The following is a 24,847-nucleotide window of genomic DNA, read 5'->3' on the forward strand; positions in this document are numbered from 1 at the left end:
TGCACCGTTTCCCTTCTTCTTCTGGAGTTTCTTCACGTACAATTCTAGCTCCTTACCTTCCAGAATGTAGCTACATAATCCACAAAAAACAGTTCAATAAAAGCAAATCAGCAACAAAATGACAATACAATTATCCATCAGCTCTGCCACATCGACCTGGTCGAGAAGAAATTCATGCAAGCAATCGTCCACCACCAAACTGCTCTTCAATGAGGGTATCAAGCTGAAGATCTTTCTTGCGTTGCTCCAATTTTCTCTGCACACTGTTACTCTTTTTTACCTCTTCTGTAATTCAATGATGACGATGAAGGAACAGATGTCCTCCTGTTTGATATTGACAGCATACAAGCGGCTATTGACCATTTCTCAAATGCTTATAATATCGGAAAATGTAGTTTTCGGTCAGTTTACAAGGTGATAAATTATTTTCTTCATCTTGTTTTCTTAAATGACCCCCAACCATTAAATAATTATCCTTGATTTGATTCACTATCACAATGTACAACCTTTGAATTATTGTTTTCATTTTTTTTTTTAAGATTGTAATGAAATTGATGTTAAGAGGCTCTGAAACGTCCAACAAGACGTCTGAAAAATCACGACTAAAGTCGATGTGTGCAGCTATACTGTGGTTTTGATGGAGCTTCTGATTAGATTAGCCGCATTTAAGATTAAACTTAGGTTTATTCTCATACTTTCAGCATCAGAACTCATCAGGTTATGAGGCTACTGCGTTGAAGAAGGGGAAAGAATATCGTTGTAAGAGTACATGGGATAGTGATCGACAGGCGTTTGATTTGACATGTATCAAATTTCTATGCACAGAATATGATCAGGATGATTAATCTAGATCTGGTATGGAAATTGTTTGAATGTAACTAACATAGCTTCTTCTTCAACTGGACAAACAGATAATAGCATATTAGAGGGTCGATAGACATTTGCTAAGCGACATGTTCCATTCGATTATGCAATTTTTATTTTATTTTTAGAATTGTATTTCTATACTCAAAAGTGACAAGTGTGTAAACAACTTTTAATTATGTTTGTATGTATTGTATTTTGTTTTTAAAGTTGATGATTATTATTTTATAAATGACATGGCTGAATTCACAAAATATTTGCAAAGTTAACCATATTCAGAAAATATCCATGTTTTTGAGATTGGAGTTCACATCATTGAACAGAGATTGTAATGAAAAAGAATCAAATCATACATACATGCTTGATACATTTTTGCTACAATAAAAAAGAAAAATACTATGAATGAGAGAATAAAATATTAGAGAAAAGAAATAAAATAAGGAATTTTCCAATGTAAAATAAGAAAGGAGAAAACAAGCAAACAAAAAGAGAAATTTAATGGAACAAAAGAAACTGCTCATGTCGGTAAGCGAGTCAAACGGTGTTGCTGCTGCTGGACAAGTTCTGTCTCAGAAACTTCCACTTCCACAATTTTGCTCTTTTTCGGTTGTGGTCGGAATAAGTGATAGTGAAGTACTGAGATATTCATTGAATTTTCTCTTTCTATAAGGATCAGTAAATTTGATATCCTCCATGTTATTGTCCTTCTTGAACATGTGGATTCCAACTAATGTGCTGAGTGATTTCATCACCTCATTCTCATTACTCTTAAACTCAAACCTAATCTCAGCATGGATCCATTCTGTTTTTAAAATATCTTTGACCAGTTTCGATTTAAGTTTCCTCCTGCAGCTTTTGCTAACCCTCATTGCCAAATTCAGGTCATATAGATATGTATGATCTGGTACTATCCCTGGATTAAAGTGATTCTCTTTTTTTTTATAGAAGGATCAAAAGGATTCCCATTCCCCACAAAAGTACATGTATGGCCATTTATAAAAAGATTGCCTCTGAATTTAGTATCTATACTATTGGAGTCTTTGTTATGCATCCATTTAGTAGAAAAGAATAGAGCTATGGAAGGGAAGTTGTTCCGATACCAGAAAGAAATTGTCGGTTGTTTGCTTTGATGTTCAAACCACTTCGGGATCGTCTCTGTTCTTGATGATGGAAAACAAAACTTGGTTTCTCCGCCTTCGTGCAATTGCTGTTAGTTTTTACCATAACATTAATTACACTCTAAATTATGAAATATTGAATCAAATACTTTTGTTAAGAAAAATACTAATACCTGATTCACTAGCATGCTTCTGCTTGAGGAATTTAATGACCCGCAGCGTAATGCAGACATGTTCTTTAGAGTTGGAGGAATCCCTCTAATTTCTTGAAGAGACTTGCATTCATTCAATTGAAGGCTCCATAGAAAGCGACATTCTTTGAGGCATTCTGGAAGAATTTTGAAATTGTTACCCGATAAGTATAGATAAGTCACATTAGCAAACAATCTCAGAAGAATCGGAAGACATTCATCTGAGAGGTTGTTTCTTATGAGATCAAGATATTTCACAGTTGAAGACACCAGAAAACTTAGTTTATCATTTTTTTTTGGCAATAAATGACTATAGCCATTGACAGAAATACTCGACAACTTTGGCATCTTGAGAATGAAACTTGGTAACCTAAACATTCCATGTCCCTCTATAGATATATTACAAAGTCCAGTGAGATTTTGAAATGAAACTGGAAAGCCTTTTATGGAAGTTCCATAAATTGAAAGGTATTTTAAATTTTCAATCTTGCCCAATATTTTTGGAAAACTCTGCAGACTCTTGCAACGTGAAATTTGCAGATTTTCAAGAGAAATCAGCTCCAAAGGTGGAAAATACCTAAGCTTGCAGCATCCTTCAACACTCAAGAATTTAAGTTTATTTAAGAACCCGGTTGAATTGTGAATTGTAACTAAATTCTTACATGATTGAAATGAAATTTTTTCTAAATTTGGGAGACATGAGACGTCTGGAGTATCAATTAAATATTCACAATAGTCAAATTTCAAAATTTTCAGATTCTCGAACTTCTGCATAAACCAAAAGAAAAAAAAATCAAATAAATAATCACAAAGTAAATTTATAAACATACATAATCAGAAAATAAACTTATTTTACTTGCCTTGTTGAAAATGCTTGATGGCAAACATTGTGAAGGATATCTTTGCCATTCTAATACTCTCAAAGTACTTGGAAAATATACAGGAGCTTTGGAAAAATGACCACTTTTAATGACAAGTGTTTTGAGAATTTTCATTTTCTTGAAGGCCTTTCCATTCCAATCTACAACTTCTTTAATCGAGGAGAAGTCAAGATGTATGATTTCAGTATTACCTGTCCCCTTTTAACACAAAAAAAAGGTAAATAAAACAACATTTAAAAGACTTTCGTACACACAAAATAAACAAACAATTCATTTACCGTATTTTCTTTTAAAACACGAACTATATCTTCACAGAACCATAGTCTGGTACGCTTCCCAGGCTCAATGACCGATTCTTTTCGAACAATTTCTTTACCCATGATTTCTATCAGGTCATGTAATGTCACACGACTCAACTGAATCTTTATGAGAGATTTATCAACCAACTTTCCTATATGATATTTCATGCAATAACCATAATGAGCACAAAGTATATATTCGACCTCATCCAAGCTATATCCTTTGAAACAACAAGCAATGTCGAGGAAAACACTCTGCTCATATTCACCTAAATTATTAAAGCTCACTATAAGTATCTTTTGGATTTCTTTATTAGGAATCCTTTCATACTCATCTAGTAAAGATTTCCATTTTTCTATATCCTTTCCAAACAAATTGGAACCCACAACTTCTAAAGCCAATGGAAGGCCAGAAGCATAAGTTACCACACGGTTTAAAATTCCTTCATAACTTGGATTAACAGTACTATTTTTAAAAGCCTTCCACCTTAATAATTGAAGAGCTTCGTTCTCATTTAAACCATCTACTTCGTATGTTATATCAATCCCATGACATTTTAGCAAGTGTTTGTCTCGAGTGGTAATGATGACTCTGCTGCCAAGACCAAACCAATCAGGTTCTCCGGCCAAAACCTGTAGTTGTTTCAGTTTGTCAATATCATCGAGAATCAAAAGAACTTTCTTTCTTTGTAGCCTTTTCTTTATGATTGGAATTCCCTCACTGATATCTCCAAACCTAATTTCCAATCCAATTGTTTTAAAAAGGACCTTACTCTGAAGATACTCTAAACCATCCACTTTAGTTGAATTTTCTCTCACATTGGGAAGAAAACAAAGACATTCAAATTGATGAGCAATGAAATTGTAAATTGCTTTTCCAAGTGTGGTTTTACCCATTCCTCCAGTCCCATAGATCCCTAGCATTTGGACTTTATCATTAGAACCAATATCCAGTAGTGAATATAATTTCAGAACACGAGGCTCTAATCCAACCGGGTAATCAGCAACATGTAAAGGAGTGTGATTGATCTTGTTGGAGACATATGTGACTATCATCTGAATAAACTCGTATTCATATCCAGTCCTATCAAATCAGATAAATTTGAATAAATGCATCACAACCTTTTCCATGTATTAATTCATAATTAAATTATTACAATTAAAATTCGAATTGTCTTGACATACAAGTAACTATCACATGTTCAAAAATTAAAGGATAATATATCTCTTCAATTTAAGCATTGAGTATAGACAACAGAAAATTAAAGAAACTGAATAATAGAAAACAAAACAAGAGTGAAGTAAAGTGGCTACCTAGCATTGAAATGGTAGCCAGACAAATTAGCTGCTTGCTTAAGAGCCATCTCCCATTTCTGCAACTTCTCCATATTATCTTTGTATTTTTCTTTCTTCCTAGCTTCTTCATGCTCAGCAAGTGCTTCACCATAACTTCCAGTCTGATATCGCACATGAGAAGGTTCCACACCATAGAAAATAGGCAAAACCAGGCAACCATTTTCCTTGGAGCAGTGAATAATATGGACAAGTTCATCTAAACAAAACGAAGAAGAAGCATAGTGGTTAGAGAAAACGATAATGACAATCTTAGATTCTTGAATGGCCTTGAGAAGTGACGGTGTTATTTGGTCTCCTCGCTGAAGCTCTCTGTCATCAATGAAGGTGTGAATTCCCTTGACACGTAGAGCTTCATAGAGATTTCCAGTAAAACCGTAACGAGTGTCGGTGCCTCTAAAACTAAGAAAGACGTCGTAGGTAAATCCGTAGGAGAAAGAAGAGGAAGATGACCGCATAGCCATCAAACTCATGCCCTAACTTATCAAACGTCCCTACAACCTTTCATCATCTGGCTATAACTATATAACCAGTGTTGTTTGACTCTAAGTAATGGGCATTATGAAGTTTCCTTCCCATTTCCTATCGTACTGTTGGAAAGAAAAAAGAATTTAGAAAGTCGGCAATCAGCATCATAAGCCGGCTCATGGAAGAAATTTTTTAACTTTTCAATTTTATTTTAATTTAAAACTTTCACTTTTTCAACTTTATTCCTTTTCTCTGCTGTAATCTTTAACTTTTTTTTTTTTACTTAATGGAGTGTCCGATAGTATTAAATGGGTCCTGCTAACCGGTGCTCCCGGACACTGGTTAAGCATACATAAAAGGGAATTATTACTATAAAAGGAAACTGTTTATGACTTTATTATAAATTAATTACACAATTTTAATATATTAATTATTATATAATTTTATTTTTCATATTCTTAACCAGTGCCCCGGGAGTACCGGTTAGTATTTCCCTTAAATAAATAAGAGAAAAGTTAACAAGTGCTTTAGGGCATTGTTTAGTAACTTTAAATAATAAATTTTTGTTAAATTTTATGAATCAATGCATTGAAAATTGAAGTTTTTGACTTTTTTAAAGAATAATGGAATTCTTAAAGAGTACTCTTAAAACACTCATTAACACGATCCAATAAATAAATATAATAATGGAGATCTAGATTTCACTTCGCTTTTGAATGTCATGACTCATGATCGAGGAACTTTCCACGCAATGAAGGAAAAGAAAGAGTAGGATGGTGGCAGACACAACCACAAACACATATTTAGTCTTTTAAGGTTTGAAGGCACATATTAAAAAATCATAAATTACCAATATTGCGGCACTGTTGTCTGATAAGTGGCACTGTTGGCTGACACAACTTCAAACCCATATTTAGTCTTTGTGTTCGTTTGAGAGTTTTGGAGGGAAGAGAAAAATAAGATTTTTAATTTGAAGTGTTTGGTTCAATTTTTAAAGGGGATGGGGTAGGGAGCAAATTTTATTGCATTGTCAAAATTATTTTTAGATTAATTTAAAATCTCAATATTATTCTTATAACAACATTTGTTATTACTATGTTATATTATCCTTTAAACAACTTTTATTATTACTAGTGGAAAGACAGGCACGATAATTTTGATTAAAATTTTAAAATATTAATGAAAATTATTGATATATTTCTTTATAAATAAAATATTGTTAATGGATATAACAAAATTATTTAGGGTTAAATATATTTTCGGTCCCTATAAATATACCAACTTTTCGTTTTAGTCCCTCTAAAATTTTTCTTCAACTTTTAGTCTCTATAAAATTTTCAATCGCTACTTTTGGTCCTTATTTTTAAGTAAATTTTTGTATTTTTTAATAAAATTGTGCAGAAATGTATGAAATATTGTAAAAATCACAAAAAAAAAAAAGAATTTTTTAACAAAACATTAATTAAATATGAATTTTTTACCGCAAAAAATATAAAAATTCATATTTAATTCATGTTTTGGTAAAAAATTCTAAACTTTTTTGGGAGAGATCCTTGTAATATTATACATTTTTCTGCAAAATTTTATTTAAAAATATGAATTCTACATATGAGTTTACTTTAAACGAGGGACCAAAAGTAAAGATTGAAAATTTTATAGGGATTAAAAGTTGAAGGAAAATTTTAGAGGGACTAAAATAAAAAGTTGGTATATTTTATAGGGATCAAAAACATATTTAACCCAATTATTTATGAACTCAACATATTTTAGTTTGCTAGCATATAAAATAAAGATAAAATAATGATCTTTTATTGTTTATTCTAATAGTAATTAGTAACGTCATAACATAAATGTAATAATGACATGTTATGTAAAAGAAACATTGCTATGATCTTTTATTGTCAAAGCATGGAACATGAAAGGAAAAAAAAAAAAACTTACAGATTAATTCTGAATTCTGATTCAGAGGGCTAAGAGAGGTTGAGAAAAACTAAACAATGTGAGAACAAACTATGAACTGTGAGAACCCTACTTAGTAATATTTAATATAGTGCTAACAAATCTTTTTCTAAAATATTTTGAGTCCCAATATTTTTTTAGAGGATTTAAAGTTCAATCTTTAACTTTATTTTTTGCCCATGTTTGTTACTAATCTTTTTTTTAAGAGGATTTAAAGTCCAATTTTAACATTATATTTTGCTCATGTTTGTTACTAATCTTTTTTTCAGAGGATTTAAAGTCCAATCTTTAACATTATTTTTTCCTCACGTTTGTTACTAATATTTTTTTTAGAGTATTTAAAGTCCAATCTTTAACGTCATTTTTTGCTCATGTTTTTTGGTAATATTTTTTTAGAGTATTTAAAGTCCAATCTTCAACATTATTTTTCTGCTTACGTTTGTTACTAATATTTTTTTAGAGGATTTAAAGTCCAATCTTTAACATTACTTTTTGCTCATGTTTGTTACTAATCTTTTTTTTTTAGAGGATTTAATGTCCAATTTTAACATTATATTTTGCTCATGTTTGTTACTAATCTTTTTTTCAGAGGATTTAAAGTCCAATCTTTAACATTATTTTTTCCTCACGTTTGTTACTAATCTTTTTGTAGAAGATTTAAAGTCCGATCTTTACATTATATTTTGCTCACATTTGTTACTAATCTTTGTTTAGATTTAAAGTCCTATCTAAGAAAGAATAACTTATATTAATAAAATAATATGGAAATACTGTTTTTTGTTGAAAGGGATATGAAAATACTTGACAATCTTTGTCGGTTGTATTGAGGGGAACAACACAGATGTACAATATTGGCTTCAACATTTTGAGTTTTGGTTGTTATGGTTTCTTCATCAATATTCAATAACTTTTAACAGTTATAGTTTTCAATACAGCCAGATATTTAGCAGCATAATTCCATTTATTATTATTTAGGCTTGAAGAGTATAAAAAGTAAAAATGATGCAGAATCTTTTAATCGTGCTCTTTAGATTCAAATTTAATGTAAAATGGAATTCAAGTTGGATGTACATTTTAATTGGACTTCATCTGAATGCATTTGATGAAGATTAATTTATTTTGGTTAAACGATTGTTAGCATTTTGTTTGTGTTTCGCACTATGGAAACTTGTAATTTTAAGAAGCGTGGTTTCCCTCCTGTATCTAATCCAAATGGAAAATACTTCAGCAGTGTGAATAATATCCATGACTTATTATTTGTGCCTTCTTATTATTTGTTTTAATATTGAACCAGTAAGACATGCGGGTCATGGTTCAACCAGTTCAACTGCAGTTAAACCAGATAATAAATAAATAAACTATAGCACAAAACATCTGATTAGGTCTTATTTAAAGAACCTAAAGCAATATAAAAATTTAAATACATGACAATCAAGCTGCTTACCTTCCAGAATGTAGCTACATAATCCACAAAAAAACAGTTCAATAAAAGCAAATTAGCAACAAAATGACAATACAATTGCCCATAGCTCTGCCACATAGACCTGGTTGAGAAGAAATGCATGCAAGTAATCGTCCGCCAGCAAACTGCGCTTCAATGAGGGTATCAAGCCGACGATCTTTCTGGCGTTGTTCCAATTTCCTCTGCACTTTGTTACTCTTTTTTACTTGATCTTCTGTAAGAGCATCACTCTCCTGCCAATTATACATCAGACGAAAAAGGAATAAACATCCGTTACTATACTCCACTTTTTGAGTCTCATAAATTATGGGACCAATTCATGTTTGGCAAATGCACTCCATCCTTTACCTAATGGGAAAGAATAATATCAAGCAGTATATACATATACATTCCAATCAAATCAAATAAAGTATATAATAGGTATTGGCATCAAAATAGTACTTTTTCTAGAGATCTTCTCCAGGCATCAAAATTAAAATAAAATCCACAAAATTATACTAATACATCAAACAAGCACGCATTTGCTTTTAATTTCAACATTTTGTTTTATTATTAATTTAAATGAAAGATAGCTTCATTAACTTGTAAAGTGTGAATAATGTCTTTGGTGAAGAAGACTGTGATGGGAAAATGGAGAGTAGCAAACTAGCAATCACTTTGACAAAGAGGTACCAGTTGAAGAGAATGATGAAGATGGAAGAGCCGAACATGCCTCACTAGTGGAGAATGCAGGATTTTGATGGACCTGCTGCAGAAAACAAATTTGCACAAGTTAGATGCTTATTTGCACGGAAGCAGGTCTATCAAGATAGTGTCAAAGGAACTGGTGTTGTGAAGTAGATTGAAGGTAAAACTCATGTATTTTCTTGAAGAACAAATAGAGGTAGTCAAGTACAGATTTTGGTGCAACTGTTCATATTTTCACAACATTGAATTGGTTTCATTCTTATCAGATGATACTTACTACTACATATTCTAGTTTACTTACCATGTTCATATCTGATAGGGGCAGAGGGGTGGGTGGGTGCCATGAAATGATGAAGGGTTAAATAGGGAGCAAAGAATCGTGTCCTCCGTTAAGATGCTTGGGATAGTAGATATGCCGAAATAAAGCACGCTTTGAACTTGCATCCAACTGCTATAGATAGTATGCTTTTGAAAAATACACGTTGGATATAGAAGATTAATCTAGACAATTTCGGGTTTGTTTCTCTTTCCATTCATGTACCTTTATCAAGTTTGTTGTCTATGGGAGCTTAGGTCTAGCACACAAACATCTAGTAAGAATCTATTTAGCACCGAGACTGCGACTTGACATCAAAGGTTCCTTCCGTATCCAATACACTTCACATCAAAGGTTCCTTCCGTATCCAATACGGACACATTAGTAATTACATATAAATATTTCATTTTTTCAAATTATTAGCGGTGTCGACGTGTCAATGTCCTGTTCAGTGTCATGTATGCGTCTGTGTCAAGGCATCATAGGTAAGAGTGAATTGTTTTCGATGATTGTCCCAACCTTGCATGTTAAAAAATAAAAGTCAAGTGCATTCTTGACTTCATGGCATCTGTGTTTGTTTAATTGAAGGGGCAGTGTTTTGATTTCGCAGGCTGATCTGAAGTGTAAGTGAATGTTTTTTTGTTGATGATTTGATGAAGAAAACAAGAGATAAAATAATATTTGTTAAACTTGCGAGACAGCTGTTCTTGGCGAAATAAATATGTGAGTTTAGAAGGGCGAATTGTCCTTAATTCAGTGTTCAATTCAATTCCAATTTTTTAACTCTCCTTTTTGAATCATGTAAGAATTTAGTTACAATTCACAGTTCGATAAGGTTCTTAAATAAACTTAAATTTTTGAGTGCTGAAGGATGCTTTAAGCTTTGGTATTTTCCACCTTTGGAGCTGATTTCTTTTGCGAAACTGAAAATTTCACGTTGCAAGAGTCTGCAGAATTTTCCAAAAATATTGGGCAAGATTGAAAATTTAAAATACCTTACAATTTATGGAAAACATCTATAGGGGTACATGGAATCTTTAGGTTACCAAGTTTCATTCTCAAGATGCTAAAGTTGTCGAGTATTTCTGTCAACGGCTATAGTCATTTATTTCCAAGAAAAAATGATAAACAAAGTTTTCTGGTGTCTTCAAGTGTAAACTATCTTGATCTCATAAGAAAACCTCTCAGATGAATGTCTTCCGATCATTCTCAAAGTGTTCGCTGATGTGACTTATCTATACTTATCTGGTAACAATTTCAAAATTCTTCCGGAATGCTTCAACTTCAAAGAATGTTGCTTTGTATGGAGCCTTCGATTGAATGAGTGCAAGTCTCTTCAATAAATTAGAGGGATTCCTCCAATTCTAGAAATCATGCTGCATTAAGCTGCGAATCATGAAATTCCTTAAGCAGAAGCATGCTAGTGAATCAGGTATTGTTGTTTTTCTTAACAAAAGTATTTGATTCAATATTTCATAATTTAGAGTGTAATTTATGTTATGGTAAAAACTAACAGCAATTGCATGAGGCCGGAGAAAGAAACCAAGTTTTGTTTTCCATCATCAAAAACTGAGATGATCCCAAAGTGGTTTGAACATCAAAGCAAACAACCGACAATTTCTTTCTGGTATCGGAACGACTTCCCTTCCATAGCTCTATTCTTTTCAACTTCCCTTCCATCACTCAGCACATTAGTTGGAATCCACATGTTCAAGAAGGAAAACAACATGAAGCATATCAAATTTACTGATCCTTATAGAAAGAGAAATTTTTAAAAGAATATCTCAATACTTCACTATCACTATTCCGACCACAACTGAAAAAGACCAAATTTGTGGAAGTGGAAGTTTCTGAGACAGAACTTGTCCAGCAGCAGCAACACCGGCTGACTCGCTTACCAACATGGGCAGTTTCTTTTGTTCCATTAGATTTCTCTTTTTGTTTGCCTGTATTCTTCTTTCTTATTTTGTTTTGGTGAATTCCTTATTTTTTTCTTTTCTCACTAACTTATTTTTTCTCTCATTGATAGTATTTTTCTTTTTTATTGTAGCAAAAATGTATCAAACACGTATGATTTGATTCTTTCTCATTACAATCTCTGTGCGATGATGTGAACTTCAATCTCAAAAACATGGATATTTTCTGTAATTTTTTTCTTTTGAAGTGTTTGACTATTAATTGCAAAAATATTACATTATTGAACTAAAGCAGTTAAGATGAATGAAACATTCCCTTTGCCAACAATTTTCATTTCATTCAGACAAAAGGTAAAATAACTTTCATTTTCAAGAGGGAAAATGTAAGCACAATTTGATAGCGACTCTAACATGAAAAATTATGCCACGTTAAGTTAAGCTTCTGGTTCCGATGCCGAAGCTTGAGAATAAACCTAACTTTAATCTTAAATGCCGCTAATCCAGTTAGAAGCTCTATCAACACCACAATGTAGCTATACACATCGACTTTAGTTGTGATTTTTCAGACGTCTTGTGAGACGTACGCTTGAGAGCCTCTTGACAGCTATATCTCATTACCATCTTGAAACACCCCCTGAAACAATAATTCAAATGCTTTACATTGTGATAGTGAATCAAATCAAGAATAATTATTCAATGGTTGGGGGTCATTTGAGAAAATAAGATAAAGAAAATAATTAATCACCTTGTAAACTGACCAAAAACCACATTTTCCAAGATTATAAGCGTTTGAGAAATGGTCGATAGCCGCTTGTATGCTGTCAAGATCAAATAGGGGGACATCTATTCCTTCATTGTCATCATTGTGTTCCAAACCCTCCTCCATGTTTACCAGTTCTATCAAAAGCATGTCACAGTCCCATGTGCGTCTTCTATTTGTTGTTCAGGTGTTTTCCCGCGGATAGGACGAGTGGAAAAGAGAGGAGAAGGGCGAAGGTACTAACGGGAGACGACAATTGCTCCCATGTAACCTCTACCGATTAATCAAGGAAATTACAGTTGTTGAATTACAGTTGGTGAAACTCACTGACAATGAATAAAATTAGGGTTTTAAGAAAATTTATATAAAAGTGCAATTTTGGTATTTTAAAATTTTTTTAAGAAAATTTGGGTGTAACCAGAAAAACATGGGGTGTAAATAGAAAAACTCTTTATACAATTGTATTAAACAAACTAATTTTATTTTTCAAATGATTTTATTATGATAAACAACCACAAAATAGGTTTTGATTTTTTATTTATTTTATAAAATGTGTTAAAAAATAACTAAATTATTGAACGGTAAAATCATTTTTATTCTAATGCGTAACAAACAAACTCTATGGGGTGGTTTTTATAACTTCAAAAAATCACTATAAAGAGCATTGTTTTTAATTGTTGTAGTTTTTTTTTTAATTTATAAAAAACCTGGATCTACAAAAAAAATTTAAAAATAGTTTCAAATAAAAACATATTAAGAGTAGCGAAAGATGGAGTTAATGTTAGTAACAAAACATTCATTTTATATTGTTGTATCCAAACAAAATAAATTGTTTTTTCAAAGAAGTGATTGTTATTACAATATTTTACCACTTATAAGCTTTTTCTTTTTCCATGGAAACTAACCAATTATATCATTTTCTTGCATTTTTATGTGTTTTATTCATGTTGTAATATATTTTACTATTTCTTCCATAAAAGTTATTATTCCTTTATTTCCCCATCTTTTTTCCCTACACTCTTCGCCATTTTATTCATCTCATTATTCTTTATTTATGTATGAATATTTCTATTTTCTACCCAGAATAAAGAGTGAAAGGTACTCAATTAATCACACCAACAACAATTATTATTATAGAAAAAGTTGTTTAAGGATATCTGGATGAAGAAAAAGCCAGCCCAAAATCTCCTATTGTCGAACACGGTGAAGGTCTAAGTGTCTCAAGAGGGAATGATGGAGGTACAGGTAACCGGAGAAAGAGTGGTAAAAAGTCAACGTTTGAAAGCTTTAACTGTCATAAGATGGGTCACTTCATGAAGGATTGTCCGGAGATTAATGGTAACTCCGCACAAATTGTCTCTGAGGGCTATGAGGATGCGGGTGCTCTGATGGTGTGGTGTTGTTTGGAGGATGAAGAAGGTGATGTGTCTCACCTTGGGAGTGATGCCTAGTGGAGCGGTGGTCGTCTGGAGAGACATTAAACACTCAACATTAGCCTGGAGAGGCGGTGGTAAGAATACTCATGATCAGTCTGGAGAGGTGGAGGCAAAAATACTCATGATCTACCTGTTGAGGTGGAGTTTCAAGGTTGAAGACATAGTGGGATGTACGCATTTTCTAGTTGAGGTAGAGTACGCTCAGCGTGAGGTGGAGTTAAACACCGGTAATAGTACGACTATGGAGGACCTTGGGTGCTATGCTCTATGGTGAGCAAGGGATTTCTTCATGAAGACAGAAGACATTCCGGAGGTTGAAGAATGTATAACACAGCTTGCGGGATTACCCTAAAAAATAGCCAAGAGTGATTGGATGCAAGGAGATCTTCAAGGAAGCGGGAGATGTCCTGCGTTGAAGATGTTATGGTGAATGCTTGTTGAACTACCTAAAATACCTAGCATAATTAGATTGCAAGGACCTTCGAGAAGACACAAGATATTCCGAGGGCTGAAGGGATTAAGGTGTATACTTGTTGATTACTCTAAAAGCCAAGGGTGATTAGGCACAAGTAGATCTTCAAGGAAGCGGGAGATGTCTCGTATTGAAGAGGATAGTCTTGTAGAACTACCTGAAATTCCTAGCGTAGTTGGACTACAAGCATATCGAAAAGGCGGAAGACATTCCGATGGCTGAAGAGGTTTAGGTGTGCACTTGTGGAACTACCTAAATGCCTTGAGTAGTTTGGACACAAAGATCTTCAAAAGGGCGGAAGGCATTCCGATGGTTGAAGAGGTTAGGGTGTAAACTTGTGAAGCTACTTGGTGTAGTGGGAAGCAAGGGAAAGAGCAGCATGGTGGTTGATGTTAAATTGGCATCATCGCTAATTTAGAGTCAAGGTGGAGAATGTTGTAGTATGACTCAAAATTTGATGGATGGAGAATATTGTTGCTAAAAATATAAAAGATTTGTTTTAAATATATTTTGTGCTGAAAATATATTTATGGACAACAAATATATTTTTGTACCGTATGAAGAACGATTTGATGCAAATATATTTTGAAAGGGAATATTATATTTTTGATGCAAATATTCTTTCACTGAAGGAGAAAAAAAACGTATCTTCAATCTGGTATTCGTTCCAAATTTATGAGTTATACTTTTACTATAAATATAGACCTTGAATCAGGGTAAACCTTGAGATAGAGGGGACTGAAACAAAGGTTTAGAATGACAACAACAAAACTAGGGTTTGTATAGAGTTTGTCACTTTGGAACAAACACTAGGGTTTGAGGGTAGACTTAGGCAGGAGACTTATTCTTGTAACCCATTGATATGTCTTTTGTAAATTTACTCATCATATAGTAAAACGGAGGGCTGCTATCTCCCCAGACTAGGTCAATTTGGACCGAACTGGGTCAACAAATTCTTTTGTGTTCTCTCTCGGTGTTTTCTCCCTTTGGCTTGTGTTTATAATTGTTCCATACACTTTGTTTTGGTTGCTTGACTATCCCTTGATCCACACATCAAGTTTGTTATTGGTGTGTTTTCTCATCGAATTCACAACAACTACAATCTTTTGGGCTGACTTTTTCATCATCCATATTATACCCTTAAGCAACTTTTTCTATAATAATAATAATTGTTGTTGGTGTGATTAAAAAGATAAGAATTTATGATATAATTTTTTTATATTTTCGGTGTCATTCAAATAGATAAAGATAATTAGTTTTTTTTTTTTTTTTTTTTTTTATAATTTAAAAGTAAAAAGCATTTATATTTATACTTTTAATCAAAACCAAAATTTTATAAGAAGAGAGGAAAGACGGGTGCATGTAAATGCTAGCAGATGACAAAATTTGTCACAAAATAAAAATATAGACGATAATATTATTTAAAAAGTTAATATTTTTCTATTTTTAAATATATGTTTCATAAATTTAGGATATATCCCTTTAAAAATAAATTTAGGGTTTGGGCCAGCTAGGCTTGAGCATGGTTTTAGAATCCATTTATAATAAAGCTTCGTTGAGTCTAGGGTTGTTTGTTTTGTTTTGTAGCATATATTTTCATAGGAATGAGCGAAGGATTAACAATGGCAGCCGCTGCAACAGGTTCATATTTACCGGATGAGTTATGGGAGCGCATCTTCAAATTCCTCAACGACGAAGTTAAGAACATCTACGATATCCGTGCAGATGGGATGCTAGCTTATAACCTCTCCTTCCTCTCTCTTCGAGATAGTTTCAAGTCTCTCTCTGGCGTCTCGAAACAGTTTTTGTCTATCACTAATAGTCTTCGATTCTCGGTCACAATCACTGATCGAACCATCCCTTTCATTCCTCTCCTTTTCGAAAGGTTCCCTAACGTCACATCACTCAACATCACCCTCTCTTCCCGAGTCCTCAACGTCCTCAACACGCTTCTTATCCTAATCTCTACTTTGACTTTAAACATCAAATCGCTCGCTCTCTACCACCCCATTAAGCTTCCTACAAAAGGGTTGCGAGCATTCTCCCAAAAGATGAAAAATTTGACATCTATCACTTGTTACCGAATTGCTTCGGAGGTATACCAGAGTCACCTCTTCTTCTTTGCTGATTGGTTTCCTTTTCTCGACGAACTCATGCTTACGGACCTCGGTTATCCCCCTACTTACTATAATAATAATCGATTGTTGGCACTTCCCAAACTCCGCAAGATTGTTTTATCTCGTAATTTCATAGGTACCCAATCTATTAACCATCTTTGCAGGAACTGTGACCTTCTTCAAGATGTCAAAGTCATTGAGTGTCGTCTTACACATCAGCCACGACGTCTTCCACAACAGCCGCCACGGAGAGCGATTGGTAATATACAGCCGTCACTGATAGCCATGCCAATTGGTTATATACAGCCGTCAGCGATTGGTTATCCTGGAGCAATTGGCTATCTGCCAGGGAATGCTATTGGTCGTCTTCCATGGGATCGTCCAGTACTGTGGTCCTCTTCAAGAGGTCAAAGTCGTTGAGTGTCTTCCACGACATCCATCGGTGATTGGTTATGGACATCCTAACCTCAAGTGATTGGTCATTTTCCACAATATCTTCCGGTACTATGTGCTACTTCATTGTCATCATGATTATTATGATGATACTCCTTAGTGATATAATTCGAGTTTTATGAATAACTAATAGTTGAATTAGAATTTTATTCTCAATTTAGCTGTTACCGCAAGGCAAACTTATATATTGAGTTAGACATAACTATTTATCCAAATTTCAGTTTTTATTTTACTTGCTGCAATGTTTTGTTTTGTATGTTCCTATAACACATTCCTTCTTTTGTTTGTTAGGTTTCTTCATCAATATCCAGTAACTTTCACAATTACATTTTTTAATACAGCCAGACATTAAGCAGCATAATACCATTTATTATTTCTTTAGGCTTGAAGAGCATAAAAAGTAAAAATGATACAGAATCTTTAAATAATGCTCCTTAGATGCAAATTGAATGTAAAGCGGAATTTAAGTTGGAAGTATATTTTAATTGGACTTCATCTGAATACATTTGATGAGGATTGGTTTGGTTTAAACGACTCTTTGCATTTTGTTTGAGTTTCACACTATAGAAACTTGTTTTAGGGAAGCACGGTTATCTTCCTGTATCTGAACCAAAAGGAAAATACTTTAGCTGTGAAGTGTGAATAACGCAATTGGTGAAGAAGTTATTGATGAGAAAATGGAGAGTAGAAAACTAGCAATCATTTTGACAAAGAGGTACCAGTTGCAGGGAATCGAGAATGCCGAACATGCCTCACTACTTCATGGATCGGATTGGATTGTCCATTTGAGTCTTAGTGGTGATCATGCAGTCTCCTAGATTCCTTTCTGCATGTAGAATTCTTTGAGTTTTCTTTACCATGTTAAATTAGGGAGGTAATATTCATATATTTGATCCACAAGTTCCATATATGATTCTATTTATGTTGAAATAATGGCTCAAAGGCATGTAGAGTTCTTTGACTTTTTCACCTTTTACAATCTGTGCCTGTTATTAACAATTGTTACAACAACCCTTACATTCCATTGAGGATTGGTTCTATATTATTGCTATTTTTGTCAAATCTTAATGTCCATGCCTTATTATTTGTGTCAACAAAACTTCCAGGAACAGGCACTATTGATACCATCAGTCCAGACATCTCATCCTAATAAACCTAAGAAAAGTTTAGTATTTGAACAAATTTGTTTCTAATCTAATGTCCCCAATACTAAACAAGAAAATAAATGTAACTAAGCTTATTTCCAACCAACTAAAAATTAATGTTTTAAAAATCGGATCAGAAGTTGAACCAGTGAGACGAGCAGGTCATGGTTTAACCAATTCAAATATGGTTAAACCGGATTCTCGAGTACAGGTATTATTTAAAGCAATTCAAAAATTTAGAAACAAGACAATCAAGCTGCATCGTTGCTCATCTTCTTTTGGAGTTTCTTCATGTAAAATTCCAGCTCCTTACCTTTCAAAATGTAGCTACATAATCCACCAAAAAAAAAACAGTTATTTATAATTCAATAAAAGAAAATCAGAAACAAAATTACAATACAAGCATTACCCGTCAGCTGTGCCACATTGACCAGGTCGAGAAGAAATGCAAGCAAGCAATCGTCCACCACCCAACTGCTCTTCAATTACGGGAATATCCAGCCGATTATCTTTCTGGCGTTGCTCCAATTTTCTCTGCACATTGTTACTATTTTTTACTTCGTCTGTAACATCCTCACTCTTCTGCCAATTATACATCAGTGTAAAAAGGAATATCATTAATTATGGAACCATTCATGTTTCGCATATTGGCATTCTATATGAGACATTAGTACTTTTTCTAGAGACCTTCTCCAGGCATCAAAATTAATATAAAATCCACAAAATTTTAAGAGTGTTTGAAAATATTGTGCTAGAGAGTGTGTTTTAAATGGTTTTTTTTTTTAAAAAAAAATTTGAAGTTTAAAGAGTACTTTGAAATCTTTATAAATCCATAAAGTCATCTCAAATCCTATGAAATCTTATGATGTAAATCCTTTAAAATCTCAATTACAAATCTTAATAGTCTTTTAAAATCTTAAAAGTCATTAAAATCTTTCAAAGTCTTTTAAAATCCACAAGACTTTTTTTATACAAAATTGTCTTTTAAAATCCTAATCCAATACACCCCCTAAGAATAAACACAATAAGAAGACATCTTAAATATATGTAGAAGATTATCAACAAATTATTACTTTCCTCAACATATTTCCGAGAAACTATATCTAATGCATCAAACTGAAACTAGCACGCATTAGAGTAATTTGCTTCCGCTTATAAAAAAACGGAGTAATTTACTTTCGGTTTCAATATGTTATTTTGTTTTTTGAACTGAAAGATAGCTTCATTAACAAGAAACAGAATGTGTATTACACATGATACATGCATGACGGAGTAATTAGACAGTAGCACTACCTAATTGTTCCAAAAGAAAAAATAAGTACATAAAATTTTCTAATAACACATCAATTCTGCAGAGTCTTTCTTGCCATGCTATCTTTTTGAATGACTCAACAAGGAAATTTGTTTAAATGTATATTTGGAAGTGAAAAAGCCATACCAAAACCATATATTTTATATATGAATAGTTGTTTTTTGACAAGTTGTTCTTATTGCGCTAATGAGTATAAATTATGAACAATAGTTTTTTATGAAATTTTGGTTAAATGTGATTTGATTTTGATTGAAATTAAAGGTAGAGATAATAGATAATTGGATATTTCATATTGTAACAAACCATATTTATCTTTTTCAATGATACCAACAATATAACAAATATAATAATATCTTTCAAAAAAATATTAAAAATATAATATAAATTCTTATCCTTTTTGATGACACCAACAAAATAGCATAAATTTGCTTATAGTATTAACACCGAAAATATAATATAAATATGAGAAAATTTATTTAAGGGTATAATTGAAATAATAAAAAAGTTAACCCAAAATCGCTATCCCCTTCGCCTTTATATATAGTATAGATATACATAATATTTTTTATTCTAGTTTATTTACTATATTTTATTAAAAGGTTAATAATTTTAGATTTTTAAATATAAGTTGCAGTTTTTTTTTAAGAGAAAGTTTCATAAATTTATAATATATCACTTCAAAAATAAATTTAGAACATATTTTTTGCCTTGATAAAAAAAAAAAAAAAAAAGAAGATATTTTTTGCCTTGATTTATAAAGAGTTGTTGAGTTTAGGGTTTTTGTTTTTGTCGTGGAGCATGTTTTCATACGAGTGAGCGAACGATTAACAATGGTTGCCGCAATATCCCAAAGAAAAAGAATGGCAGCCGATGCAACAGGTTCATATTTACCGGATGAGTTATGGGAGGGCATCTTCAAATTCCTCACCAACGACTTTAAGAACATATACGATATCCGTAACAGTTTCAAGTCTCTCTCTGCCGTCTCAAAACAGTTTTTGTCCATCACCAACCGTCCTCGATTCTCGGTCACAATCACTAATCAAACCATCCCTTTCATTCATCGCCTCTTCAAAAGGTTCCCTTACGTCACATCACTCACTCAACATCACTCTCTCCTCCGGAGACCTCAACGAGCTTCTGTACCAAATCTCTGCTTTCCCTTTAAATATCAAATTGCTCGCTCTCTACCACCCCATTAAGTTTCCTAAAATTGGGTTGCGAGCTTTCTCCCTAAAGATGAAAAATTTGACATCTATCACTTGTTACCGAATTGCTTCGGGTGTAGACAAGAGTGATCTCTTCTTCATTGCTGATTGTTTCCCTTTACTCGAAGAACTCATGCTTTCGAGAAAGGGTTATCCTCCTCGTTATTATCATGATGATGATCAATTATTGGCACTTCCCAAACTCCGCAAGATTGCGTTATCACGTAATTTCCTGGGTAACCAATCTATTAACCATCTTTGCAAGAACTGTGACCTTCAAGATGTCAAAGTCATCGAGGTTCCACAACATCCGCTAGTGATTGGTCCGCCGCCACTTGGTTGGGATCCACGACATCTGCCAGTTCATGCGATTGGTTGGGATCCCCGACATATGCGATAGGTCAAAGTCATTGAGTGTCTTCCACGACATCTGTATCATGATTATTAAGATGATACTCCTTAGTGATATGATATAGTTGGAGTTTTATGAAAAATTAATATTTTATTCTCATTTTAGTTGCTACCGCAAAGCAAACTTATTTATATATTGAGTTAGACATATTTATTTATCCAGCTTTCAGTTCTTTCTTTTACTTTCTGCAATGTTTTGTTTTGTATGTTCCTATCTAAACTAAAGTTGAAATCACATTCCTTATTTTTATGCGTTCAAACTGAATCATTTTTTTTTTGTAATGAAGCTACCCAGCTTTGCTTCTCTTTAGATATGAATTACTATTGATTTATTGGCTTCAGAATTTTTATTTTTGTTTGTTATGATTTATACATCATTACTCAGTAACTTTCACTATTATAGTTTTCAATACAGCCAGATATTAAGCAGCATAATACCATTTATTATTTATTTAGTCTACTTCATCTGAATGCATTTGATGAAAATTAGTTAATCTTGGTTAAACGATTCTTAGTATTTTTTTTTGAGTAACACACTTTAGATACTTGTTTTGAGAAGCATGGTTTCCTTCCTGTTCTAAGAAAAGTTTTAGTATTTAAACATATTTGTTTCTCATCTATTGTCCTGAATACTAAACAAGAAAATAAAATGAAATTAAGCTTATTTCCAACCAACTAAAAATCAATGTTTGAAAGATCAGACCAGAGGTTGAACCAGTGAGACGTGGGGTCATGGTTCAACCAGTTCAAATGCGGTTAAACCGGATAATAAATAAATAAACGATGGCACAAAACATCTCTTTGTCAAGTACTGGTATTATTTAAATCAATTTAAAAATTTAGAAACACGACAATCAAGCAGCACCGTTTCCGTTCTTCTTCTTCTGCAGTTTCTTCATGTAAAATTCCAGCTCCTTACCTTCCAGGATGTAGCTACATAATCCACAAAAAAGAAAAAAATAAGTTTTTTATAGTTCAATAAAAGAAAAATCAGCAAGAAAATGACAATACAAGCATTACCCGTCAGCTCTGCCACATTGACCAGGTCGAGAAGAAATGCAGGCAAGCAATCGTCCACCACCAAACTGCACTTCAATAAGGGGATCCAGCCGACGATCTTTCTGGCGTTGCTCCAATTTTCTCTGTACATTGTTGCTCTTTTTTACTTCTTCTGTAACAGCCTCACTTTCCTGCCAATTATATACATCAGAACAAAAAGGAATAAAAATCAGATTCTATACAGCGGGATAAGAATTGAGTTCTCAGTTACAAGCATGCTATTCCCTTCGAGGGAATAGGATAAGGGTGGGGTCAGGAGTACTTCTGAACCTCTATACGAGGGACTGTAGCTACACCGAAAGAGAAGAGCTACAGGTCCCTACTTCATAGGGGACAAACAGGTGGCCGAGGGAGGGACCTCGGGTGAGGTGCCGCACCTTAGGCCCAACTATAACATAAACTCTAAATATAACAAACTTCACAACAGAAAGGGAAATCGCGGAAGGAGCTCCGAGTGACTGACCGATAAGCACGCCAAAACCAGCGAGTGAAGTGAGCTCGGGTGAGCGCATGAACGAACGATAAGACAGGGAGCTAAGACAGGGAGCTCGGACGACCTAAGAATATCTCCTGAGAGATACTCCACTTTTTGAATATCATAAACTAAGGGACCATTCATGTTTGGGAATATTCGCTCCATTCTTATCTAATGGGAAATCTTAATATATGTCAAGCAATATATCCATATATATTACAATCATATGAAATAAAGTATAATAGCAGGTATTGGCATTACATATGAGACATTCTCCAGGCATCAAAATCACATTAAAAGATGACAGCATAAATACCTTTTACAATATTATTAACAAATTATTACTTTCCTGAACATATTGTTGCGAAACTATATCTGCTGCACCAAACAGAAACTAGCACGCATCAGAGTAATTTGCATTCTGTTTCAACATTTTATTCTATTTTTTCAACTGAAAGATAGCTTCATTAACAAGAAACAGAATGTCCCACCCTTGACAGAAGTGGGTGTGGGATATGCCCCACCCATATTTTGGATCTTACAACTTTTGCCATTCTAGAAAGTTTATTAGCTGCAACATTTAAGTGTCTCCTAACATGATAGACACTAAAAGAGGAATAAAGACATTGAACAACAGTAGCAAGTTCAGGTTCACGGCAATTTGAAGGCACCATCTTACACCTAAAGCTTCGGCCAGGTTTCAACATATTATTTAAACAACCAAAACAAGTACACAAAACTGGTCCATAATTATATCATAACAAAGAAACAGTGCATAAAAAAGAAAAAATAAGCATTTCAATAACATATCACCTCTGCAGAGTCTTTCTTGCCAGAAGTTTTCTTTGCGCTACCGATTTCAACACCATAGTGTTGAAGGTACCACTGCTTGAATGGAGCGGCATCAACCTGCACAATAGCACTCTTTACAAGAGTCTGAGTTCGCACAAGCTCATTGTTGGAAGCATTGTAAACCACATTTAGCAAACGGGTTTTTCGAGTGACAGCTTCACTCCCCCATGAACAGTTTCCAGTATCCAATCTCAAAGCTCTGCATTTCACATTGCCACCTCTAACACGAATCGTCCTAAGTGTTTTGTTGCTTGATAGCTTGGTGTTAGCCGGCTGGCGACCGAGTTCATACCTAAATGAAACCATCAAAATGTCTTAATTCAAAAAGAATAATAGAAAGGGGTAGCAAACAGAAAACCGACAAAATATAAGAATTAAAATCAGGACCAATGTTCAAAATATTGATTTACAAAGTTTAGGATAATTTAACATGAAAATAGAAATGGAAACAATGAAAGCAACCATGGTGTTTGTGAGAAAAAGTGATAGCAAAAATATATTGGAATTAAAATGCTTGGTCAACATTTGCATTGACACCTAAGGTATGCGGTACTGACACTTCTGCTGATTGACGATATGTTCAGTGTCCGACACCTATCAACACGACACTGACAAATGCGATTGCATTTAATTATGTCATTTTTTCAAATAATTACCAGTGTCATTGTCGTATACATTGTCCTGTTTCAATGCTTCATAGATGGACACACTATGTTTAATTTCAGTTTATATGTTCCAAAACTATTGCTGTAAAATGCCCAAAATATGAACTGCTAATTGACCAAAAATGCCCAAAATCAATGTAGCCAATTTCAATTGAGGATAGGGTACAAAAACTCTTATAAAAAAATATTAAAGAAAAAACCGGATCTTGAATATGAAAATTAATGCAAATTTGTAGTCTTTGGTTTTCTATTGGCACAACAAAATCTAAAAACTAAAAGTTGGTTGTAATTGGATCTTTGCATACTCTCTAGCAAACATGAAACAAGATTTCCAATATGCACATCATAATTAACCACAGATACAAGCTATGTAGAACGATAACCTCTGATCGGAGGTGTGTCTGGTGTCCCATATGTGTCAGTGTCTAATATCGACGTCAACACACGTAATTACATTCAATTAAGTTATTTTTTCAAATAATCATCGGTTTTGACGTGTCCATGTCATGTCCGTGATTCATAGAATACAAGAGCATGTCGTGATTAATTCGTGATTGAGTCCAGTTTCATAAATAACAACCAATTCTACGACAATGAAAACATTTAGTGAAAATCAAAATGACCCAAAAATCTCAACAAAAACATCAGTTCTAATGTGAGGTACAAAATGAGGGAACACAACAAAAATAATTGTTAACACAAAAGTGCCAACAAATTATATATATGAAAAAAGAGTAAAATTAAGGACTGACTTTCTTTTCTTCCTGCATGTCTTGTTCTTTGAAACCCTGGAAATACCTGAATTATCACATTAGGAAAAAATGAAATGAATACCATTACTGAAATTGTTAATTGAGACTAGTCAAAGATATGAAAGGTGTGTATGTATGTACCCATCTTGAAGGAAGCTACTCTTTCACCAGTTTTGTTTGTTTTGTGCTTTGTTGACACTAAAACCCTAATGTCTT

General features: G+C 33.4%; 2 protein-coding genes across 3 annotated transcripts; both read right to left on the reverse strand.

Annotated features, from left to right (window-relative positions):
• Positions 1-1,196: 1,196 nt before the first annotated feature.
• Positions 1,197-5,281, reverse strand: LOC11413066 (disease resistance protein RUN1). Of its 2 annotated transcripts, none has more exons than XM_024782671.2 (5): positions 4,668-5,274; positions 3,333-4,437; positions 3,034-3,252; positions 2,156-2,941; positions 1,197-2,071 (listed from the first exon to the last, which is right to left on the reverse strand). In XM_024782671.2, exons 1-5 carry the CDS (start codon positions 5,177-5,179, stop codon positions 1,772-1,774), a joined length of 2,922 nt encoding a protein of 973 aa, XP_024638439.1. In that variant the 5' UTR covers positions 5,180-5,274; the 3' UTR covers positions 1,197-1,771. The 2 variants fall into 2 exon arrangements, with proteins under 2 accessions (XP_024638439.1, XP_024638440.1); XM_024782672.2 differs by lacking the exon at positions 1,197-2,071 and having other exon boundaries at positions 2,176-2,310; positions 2,836-2,941; positions 4,668-5,281.
• Positions 5,282-21,682: 16,401 nt separating this feature from the next.
• Positions 21,683-24,776, reverse strand: LOC11417220 (40S ribosomal protein S8). The gene is made up of 5 exons (XM_024782673.2): positions 24,773-24,776; positions 24,632-24,677; positions 23,176-23,506; positions 21,849-22,018; positions 21,683-21,761 (listed from the first exon to the last, which is right to left on the reverse strand). Exons 1-5 carry the CDS (start codon positions 24,774-24,776, stop codon positions 21,683-21,685), a joined length of 630 nt encoding a protein of 209 aa, XP_024638441.2.
• Between the last annotated feature and the right edge of the window lie 71 nt (positions 24,777-24,847).

This window comes from Medicago truncatula, chromosome 4 (genome assembly GCF_003473485.1).
Source record: "Medicago truncatula cultivar Jemalong A17 chromosome 4, MtrunA17r5.0-ANR, whole genome shotgun sequence".
Classification (NCBI taxonomy): Eukaryota; Viridiplantae; Streptophyta; class Magnoliopsida; order Fabales; family Fabaceae; genus Medicago; species Medicago truncatula.